General features: G+C 37.9%; 1 protein-coding gene across 4 annotated transcripts in view; it reads right to left on the reverse strand.

The window, feature by feature from the left end:
• LOC135225755 (uncharacterized) overlaps positions 1-10,000 on the reverse strand; it is a 706,758-nt gene that overhangs the window by 89,317 nt on the left and 607,441 nt on the right. For all 4 annotated transcript variants that reach the window (XM_064265200.1, XM_064265199.1, XM_064265198.1 and 1 more), the window contains exon 4: positions 9,734-9,878. In XM_064265200.1, coding sequence (XP_064121270.1) covers positions 9,734-9,878 — 145 coding nt within the window. The remainder of the gene's footprint in view (positions 1-9,733; positions 9,879-10,000) is intronic.

Here is a 10,000-nt window from a genome sequence, read left to right on the forward strand (position 1 = left end):
ATGTTTGCCTACGCGGAAAATGCATATACTTATGTATCCACGCTTACACACGCATACACACACACACACAGAGAGAGAGAGAGAGAGAGAGGAGAGAGAGAGAGAGAGAGAGAGAGAGAGAGAGAGAGAATATTATTAATTAGGAGTAGTGATACAAAGGAAGTACATTCCTCTTTATGACTTTTACGCTTAACTTTTAATATTAGTTTATGCTTCCACACACCAAGCTACAGATACACTTTTATCACAACGTCATGTAGTGATAAGGAAATATTTTGCTTATTTAAAAATACTATCATACCATTCCTTCTTTCAATTGTTTTTAAAAAGCGATCGACACAATTTCTTCCGTAACACCGTGGCAGAGAAGAGAGACCTCACCAAACTTAACCTGATACGGAAAGCCTTTACCAATTACGGTTCGGAAGTACTTAAGCATATGTCGGCAGTTTTCTATGCACATGTAAGCCTAACTGGAATAAAGTTCATTAGTTTTCTACCTTTGAACTATTTTTTGCTCTTTTTATTACTGTTGATTGTCAAGCATGGTAACCTACAATACTCTGATATTTTACCTATACTTTTCATCGCTGTCAGAAAGTACAACTCGGGGAGAACTTCAAAACGAAGCTGAACTTTGTGAAATTCTTGTCATACAATTCTTCAGAGTGTGTCCTTCCAGCCAGACTCTCTCTCTCTCTCTCTCTCTCGTCCTCTCCTCCTCTCTCTCTCTCTCTCTCTCTCTCTCTCTCCCCATTAATTCGACGTCCCCTCAAACAGACATGAAACCTATGCCGGGAAGGCAGTGAGGAAAGCCCAGCCAAGTCTTTCCAGCTGGCACATTCCCTAAAGATATGAAGTCCGTGCAGTCTTTTCTTATCAAGGATGAAAAATTTATTTCAATTGGAGATCTAAACACTCATCATATCCACAGCTTCACGGAAGAAAGAATGGTCTAAAAAAAAACCCTTGTAGAAATTATATGGAGTAACCTTGATAATTTTCCACATTTCCTTGGACAAACAGGACCTGACAAGAGCAAGTTCGTCTCCGTAGATTAGCTTCCTGAGTAAAGTTGCAGAGAATGACAAAGTTTTGTGGATTGTAGGTTATCACAACAAAAAGCAATTATGTCTTCCATAACAAAAAAAAAAAAATAAAGCCAACAAAAATTCCGACTTTTTTTATGAGTATTCTTCAACAGCTGAGTGAACAGCTAATTAGAAAAACTGGTGCAAACATCCTCCTATCATTATTCTCCGAATATCTATGTCCTCTCTAATAACTGGGGGTCTATGAAGAAAGCAAAATATTTTCTTCATAAAAAATAGTAGAAACCGGGATCTAACAAAAAAAGACATTGATTTTGTAATTTTCTTTCATCAAACTGACTGATAAAAGGCGCAAGTTTAATAATAGAGGAGAAAACATAAAGGACAAAGTAGCTGTAATAATAAAAGAAAAACTGGTATATATAATAACTGATAAAGAAAATTGTCAGGTTTAAATGGAGTTAAATAGATTCCAGAGTACTCCTAATAAATCATGTCATGACATTACCGATTTCCTTGAGACACTACCAAACTGGCGACTGAACCAAACATCACTCAAAGATCCTACAGAGGAATTCGGGGTCGATTGTTCTTCCGAAACAGAGTAGTTAGTTTGCTTCAGAGGTAACTAACCTATTGTAGAAACCGGACAAAACTAGCGGCTAAATTCGATTTTTAATGAGACTGCTAACCACTGTCGTATCGTATAAACACACTTCTCAGGACCCTGGCACCAATCAACCAACGGAAGGCAGCAGCTGATCAAGGCAATACATCACAAATTGGAATCGAGTTACTTTCGTCTTAAGAATTCCGATTCGATAGTTCACAACAGTTCGTTCATTTTTTGTTTAAAAATTTCGACATATTTAAACTAGTGACTCATCGCTTCTTCGAAAAATTCTCCATTTTTAAAATCTAAATCATCTCAAAATTTCGCACTTTATGATTTTCCCACTGTTTCTAAGATGTCTGAACAGCAAGGCTAACTAATCCGCCTCAAAGTACTACCATTAAGTAAATGAAAGCTTCAGAACATAATTGACACTTATCTTTGACGGTCCAGCTTCGCGTCGAAACCAGGTAGTGACATTTGGAACACAAGGTTCTGTCAGATCTTAACTATGATGATGTATAAACAAAGCAATGAAGGTTACCAACCCGGAAAGGTTTACGTCCTTAAGTCATTACTCGGAAAACCTTAACAAAAGACTTCCGGGAGATCGGCAGAACCGGGAAGTAGTATGTCGTGGTAAGGTTTCCACAGGAAACAATAGACAAATCGAGTCACCACACAGGTGGGATATGAAGAAAAGGAAGACTGCGAAGCTACCAAACAAAAGACAGAGAGACTTACAGGATATATCCATCAACCATTGCACATATATTTATTATAGGCGGAAAAAATAAAGGGAGAAATCCTTTACATTCTGCAATCCTCTTTGAATGACGGCCGCTCAAGGGAACACGGATCTCCTTTGAGAGAGGATTTCCCACTAACATTTTGAGAGAGAGAGAGAGAGAGAGAGAGAGAGAGAGAGAGAGAGAGAGAGAGAGAGATGAATGCCACGGATACAGGATTATGTCCCAAACCACCCAGCCACAAAGAATCAAGACCAAAATCTTTCTTTTAGAGTTGTTTCATCCTCTTGAAGTTTGTAATGTGTCGAGACCTTGACAAAGTCGTATCCTGTCGCTGCTTTTACGACAACTGCGCCTCCGTTTCCCCAACCTGGATACAATTGATATACTGTACAAATTCATTTTCATTCTCAGAAAGGGTTCGCTTTTCTGAAAAACACCACAATTCGGTTATACCGGAAGTAAAAGGAACTTAAGGAAGCGGTAAGATTCACATATTGCGAAATGCAAAGAATAAAAAACAACAATTAAATAACGCAAAAGAGTAACAAAATTTCACTAAAGGATATAGGTTAAATAAAATACAATTCTTTTTCATTCCGAGTATCCGTATTCACGAGCTATTCTTCATAAAGGACCTCATTTTTATTTGCGATTAAAAAAATATTTTCAGTGAAAATATTCTGTTTAACGTATCAAGTATCATTTCTATTCTCGGAATAATGAGAGATAAAACTCGTCCTGTCTGAAGGTATCGCTGCTTTAAGGATCACCGTTTCTTAAGGTTTTCCTGGAAAAACACGGCGAAGTATTTTCAGACCGAAAAAAGTTTTATCTTTTAATGTCTTCAAGAGACATGATTCTGTGTTTACCAATCTTCTTATGGTGTAAGAAAACCACACACGAATATCCATAAAACCATAGGGAAATATGCAATCTCACAAACACACGCATACATGATATACTAGCGCATTTTTACACATCCTCTCAAACGTAAATATTGATGAAGTGTACGAGGCTAAACTCGCATCACCTAACTGAACCCATCATATGAGTTGAGCGAAATTTGAAATATGGGGCCTCAGGGAGGGGAGGGCGGGATTTGAGGACAGATCAATAGGTTGCTCAACTTCTTTTCCTAACTTTGAAAATAAATGTAAAGTTCGCTGGACTAACCTTTCTCTCCCAGCCGTAATATAAGCAGAGTTACAGGTAAAGATAGAAGTTCATATGGTAATAAAATTTGTTCGTAAAAGTAAAGGACTTTAATAACTAATTCTGATAATTCCAAGGGCTAATTATGATTCAGTGGTGTTCACGCCAAACTGCTAAGGAATGTTGCCTGAAGGGAGGTTGGTAGACCTAGGTCTAGGAACCCTAATAGATGGCCACATGAGCCAAGATGCACGAAGAACTAAGAATAAGTCCGACATAAATCAATAAACGTCACAGTTCTTGTAACCTGCCGTCACGTCATGAACACGTTTTTGAAAGTAGTCAAAAAAACTACAACTAAAGATTTCCTTACCGCAGTGACCTTTGAAATAATACGCAGCACCCTATTCAAGCCTTATTAATATGTAAAACAATAAGATGTAACCTGTTATACCATTCCCAACGAGAGATTACAGACTGCTGATTAGAGGTCAGCACGAGCCAAATAGCTACTAGCCCCTCTACCCTCATGGACCCGACCCCTAACCATCCCAAAACGACTTGCTTTATTGCCCCTCATGCATATTCCAATGAGCATTGAAGGCAACAGGCGCATTCAGCCCGCCATTATTTCAAAGTTTCATTGAGGGTAACAGTGGCCTAGAAAGCGAGAGACTAATATTCGCTACATTAATTATTTCTCTCTCAAAAAAAAAATCTCAGGTGAAGAGCTGGTTTCATAACATAAGACGCTTTTTAACCACAATTAGATTTGATGCCCTTTTCAAATTTTTCCGTTTTTTCTACATTGCATAGATATTCACTATATTTTACAGTAGAGACTACAGTCAATCCTACCCTTCAGGGACTTCGTGGTAGAAGGCTTATTTGATTTATGTTATTTGCATATTTATTCAGGTTGCGTAGCAACATATTAACATATCTAGTTCATATTTCGGTAGAAATTTCTCCTAGAATACGAAATGGTTTTTATTCACGCGTTCGCTCATGTTTCTCACGATTCACTTTCTATTCGTTGGGTTCTATCCACCAACTTATTACCTCCCTCCCCAACCCCCGCGGGAAGGAGAAAACCAAAAATGGCAATGGCGTATTTGATGATGTATCTAGATTGCTAAGTAGAAAACATTCAAAAGGTTCGAGGGAATTTGACATGACATATCAAACTACGTTAAGTCTTAGAATATCAAATTGCACTTTATTTGACTGTTATAACTTCGAATTCATACTCTATGCCTTAACCTGTATAGTGTAACTCTAAAAGAAAGTTAACAATTTTGGAAAACTGAATCACTCCAATTATCTAATTATTCTTAAATCTTCAAAAAAGTACGTTTCTATTCTATCAATCATTTAGCATTCTAAAACAGCTTATCACTTATCGGTGAAAAGAACTTTAACGCCTGGGACAAGTACCTTTCCAGATTTTTTCCCAAAAAACATAATAAAGAATAACAAGAGGGTACGAAACGTGACAAGAAGATACATACAACAATCAGAGACGCACCCAAGGCGTTAAATATACATTATAGTCATCAAAGTATTGTCACCACCATCATCTAGTACATTTGCATTTCCACATTACTATAAGTCGGCAAACAAGAGCGCTCTGTACTTCTCAGAAACCAACCACGTAAGACCATAGCCCGCGAATGAGTACTGAATCTTAAGAATAAAAGAGAGAGAGAGAGACAATTTTCGTCGTAATCCCAATCTTTTTTTCTTGCAATTATATAATTTCCGAGCCTCTCAAATCCCGATCAATCAGATGACTGTAGACTGACGAAAATAAATCTTAAGATTGCTTTGTAAGCACATCTTTGCTGTTACAAACTGCTCCAGTGCGAACATAATGCTCAAAAGTTACTAAAGTAAAAAATGTCACTGTCCCACGTAAAGCTAATTATTTAAATTTCAACCAAAGAAATTAAGTATATCTTGGTTTAACCAGACCACTTTGCTGATTAACAGCTCACCTAAGGGTGGCCCGAAGGATTAGATTTTTATTGACGTGACTAGGAACCAGTTGGTTACTTAGCAATAGGACCTACAGCTTGTGGAATCCGAACCACATTATATCGAGAAATGAATTTCTAATTACCAGAAATAAATTCCTCTAGTTCCGCACTGGTAGCAGAGGGTAGTGAATTTCAACAGCAACTAGAACTCTGGATATGACCAGAATCTATGGATACTTGCCTGGCTATTGTATATTTCGTACATCGCCAAAAAGAGTCACACTGATTGTTAAAATAATGACTACTACTGTAATACACTTGTATCCAGATGCTTAGATGTGTATTAAACTTGGATGCGTACTATTACCTAGTAGCATTATTTCGTTGTATGCGGATAGCTCGTTATTTATTACTGATTATTCTGTTAATAATTTGCATTAAAACATGTACAAGTGTATATCAACTTCAAGCTCAAAACACTTTTTATTCAAACAATTACATTACACAAATTACACTATGTAAATCCCCATTATACATTAAAAACAAGCAAAGAATCCCGATTTATAAGAAGCCACCGTTGGTTCTACGATATTCTATTCCTTCCGAGATTCTCCCGTTACCTGACCATTGTATCGGTGTAACTCAACTCAAGGACACCGTAATCAGTGATGAATCACTAATGAGCCAATATTTTCATGTTCACTGCAACTGGACCTAAAAATAATATGAATGGATATTATCGTGCATCAAGCATCTACGGACAATTATAAACACAGGAAAAGTTTACGAAAAAATAGCATACCACAGTAATATAAAAAAAAAAAATTCAATTTATTTAAGCTTAACTAACCCAGTGCTCAACGAGGACTCTCCCATTTGAGCCCTCTAACATTGATGCTTTAATGATGGCAAACCGGTTCCCTTTCAAAAGACAAAGTATGCGGTAATTGGAATCGAACCATTGGAAGGAATACGTTAAAAGAAATACCCAAATTAATGTTCAAAATGTCAGAGGGCAAGCTCCACCTAAGAGAGAGAGAGAGAGAGAGAGAGAGAGAGAAGAGAGAGTCCTTTACCCTTTTACTTTTATTACTTACATATTTTTCTCCCATTCGTTCCCTGGAGACGATCGAAACCCCTTTACAGACAGTTCCACCGACCCCCTCCCAGCCCGGATCTTTTCTAAAGGCGCGCTTAAGGAATTCTATTGGATGTGACCAGATAAATCGGCTCCAGCGTGACATTTACAGACTCAAATGCCACCAGCAAGCAGTCTCTCTCCAGAAGGGGGCGCAGCTCAGCTGGGGGGGTTAAGGGGAGCTTCCAGAGAAGACGCTTAGAAAGGGGACAAAAAAGGGGCGTGGAAGTTGTGGAAAGGGCTGCTCATAAGGATTCAGGAAAAGGTCAAGTGTTAATACATGCAGGCGTATTGGAAATTCCTGAAAGCGTTACTGTCATAAGTGATCTGATACTGAAGGTTAAATAACACTGCGAAATGTTTCTGAGCGAAGCTCAGCTTACAAACCAGGATCCTCTAAATAACTTGTGAAACCATTACATAAATCTCAAGTGCAAAAGCAATAACACTGCCAACTACAGGGGATAATTTACTTACATCCTAGAACGTAACTCATTGTTAATTCCCAAAATAAAATATGCAGGCCAAGATCATTGGCCCTTAGTACATGGTAAGGATTGAGAGTGTACCGTGGCCCTTTCAGTTTGTCCCTTGCATGTCTCATCCTCTATCTGAATAAAGATTATAAGAATCGTGTGTGCGTGTGTGACAAAAAAGGCAAATTATCCACAAAAAGAAAAAGACACGTACATCTATTTCAGTAAATATTCAAAATAAGACTAAAACATAAGTAAATATTTACATCTATCTAGGATAAAAACAATTGCTAAGCAAGAGTGACGTATCTTAACTACAAACGGGCCACAGAACTGTAAAATGGGAGAAAGGTAGTACGAAAATGGTGTTGGTGACGACCCGTTGACACAGGACCACTCAGTTGTGGTTTGAATGTTCCAAATTTGTGCTTAGGTTCGAATCCAAGAGTCTTTCACATATCCATGCAACTCTGGTCCTAAAATTATTCTGGTACCAACAGGATAGCCCAGTATGATCCCCGGGTACAAAGGACATATCTAAGCTATCTGCATCTCCTTTTCATCATTATCTCATCCACATCTTGAATTTCCTTGATTTCTAGTATGGTATCATTTCTCACTCTATACTTCCATTTGACCTCTAATATTCATCTTTTTAAACTTTCATTTCCAATTAGAAATACACATCTTCGTTGTCAAGCCATGATGGTTCATGTCAGTACAGCAACACAGATCGTAAAGACTTTTGTATAATCTTACGTATTTGATTTCTATGTCTTATTGGCCCTCTCCATTGACTGATCTTCCTTTGTCAGTCTCTCATTAAATACAAACCCGATATTTTCTCACTATCATAAAACTTTCTGGCCTTTCAAAGCTTAAAAAGGTACTACAGCTGGGGCTGGGGTCCATACTTGAAGTTAACATTACCAGCCGTTTGGTTGGATCATCAACCACCATACAATGTTCGGACTTAAGATTTATCATCCGCGTGAATTCCTGTTCATGATAAGGGCTGAACTTCCCTTCAGAGCTGGCCCGTGGATTCTATGGATGGGCTGTTACTACGGGTGGGATACAGGGGCACTCTCTTCGGTTTTCCAGCCAACAATTTGAAGGAGTATGGCCGCATTATTGTAATGCTTTCAGTCTCATGAAGAAGGGTTGCCTGCACTGTGTCACAGTAATTTTGCTGGTTCCATCCATTTAGGGTTTAGGGAAAGGCAAGGACTGTATTAAGGACACCTCTCACTGGTTTACAAAAAAGAAGAAAAAAGAAAAAAAGGTAAACAGAATCTCATTTCCCGATTTCCACCATAGTTACAAGTGGGATGATAATGGATAAGAAAATTGTATTCAAGCAACTCTTGAGAGCAGAGTATAGAACAGTACCTATAAATAGTTATAATTTTTCTAACGGCGTTAATAAAAGAAGCAAGATTTTATATGGAAGCAGTGACTTACTACAGTCAGGGTAAAACTTCGACTTAACAATTTTATAACAAGGTGGCTTAAATTTTTCAGTACTGCGGGAACAATAGTATCTGTGCAATGTGGACATAATCATATGGACAAGTAAGGAAACTGAACAGAAGAGAAAAAGTTACAATTAATAACTACACAATCTCCTAAGCTGGACATGTCACTGGTATAACTGCAATTTGAATGGCTATTTTCATTCATATCCTAAGTTTTATAGGTTGAATTTTAATTATCTGCAATGACAAGGTCTCCTAAAGAAGCATTTGAAAAATAATTAGGAAGAAAGCTTCCAGAACGTCTCTTGTTACTTAGATTTGTCAGGACGACGTTTCAATTTCTCATCACTGTGCCAAAAGAAATTCCACTAAATTTCCAAAGAAGCTAAAACGGAAAAGGAAGAACTGTATGAGGCGTAGCCAGGATCGAGAACAGGGGAATCTCAACAGATGCAGCAGAAGCGATACCTATTCAAATTCTTTTGGAATTTAGAAGAGAAAGGGATCGATAGGCTGGTCCCCAAGAAATTGGCAGACAAACATTTTCAATGACAAAACTCTGGGATTTACAAAAGGAGGTCATCATGTGAAGTTTGGGGCTACCGGGGAAGAAGAGATCAAAATTTCTAGTTTTTTTTAAGTTCGGAAAAAATATGCGTAGAAAGATGTTGCTGGGCAGAACAGAAAATTAATTGCGGTTTACGTTAAAAGTATTTGTTCTCAAATTACAGTAGAGAGAGAGAGAGAGAGAGAGAGAGAGAGAGAGAGAGAGAGAGAGAGAGAGAGAGAGAGAGAGAGATTTTTTTTTTAATACATGACACTTCAGTATAAACTATGAAGTATTTGGGAGTTTCCTTATGAAATCTGAAGATACCAACAGCACACCAAAATTAATTTAGATTTTTAGAAAACTACCCGGCTTTACGCAAGTAGACGGTCTCTGCTAGCGGCAATTTCTTCCTGTTAATACCCCAATGAAAACGCTGAAAACAGCAGCTTAAAATAGAGAAACGCAACGCCTTAAAAAAAAAAAAAAAAAAAAAAAAAAAAAAGGGAACACGTGTAAATGTCAGAGAAGTTTCTATCTACTCACGTGTCGTCCATTCTGCACTGGTCGTCTCGTACTCTGCAGCTCTCTCTGAATTTCTCGTACAAATTGATGCATCCAGGGAGCTGCTCGCAAGCGTTGAGCGCGTACTCGCACAAGGGCAGAGCGTGCACTTGATAAGGAGATTTATCTGTTGGGGGAAAGACAGAAAAATTAAGAGTCGAACGTACTATGAACGTGATCACTGCACTAACATTAATCTACAGTAAAGGACATGAAATGTTCAGCTGCACTCGACTATCTTCTATCTAT

The sequence above is a fragment of the Macrobrachium nipponense genome, chromosome 13, assembly GCF_015104395.2.
Source record: "Macrobrachium nipponense isolate FS-2020 chromosome 13, ASM1510439v2, whole genome shotgun sequence".
NCBI lineage: Eukaryota > Metazoa > Arthropoda > Malacostraca > Decapoda > Palaemonidae > Macrobrachium > Macrobrachium nipponense.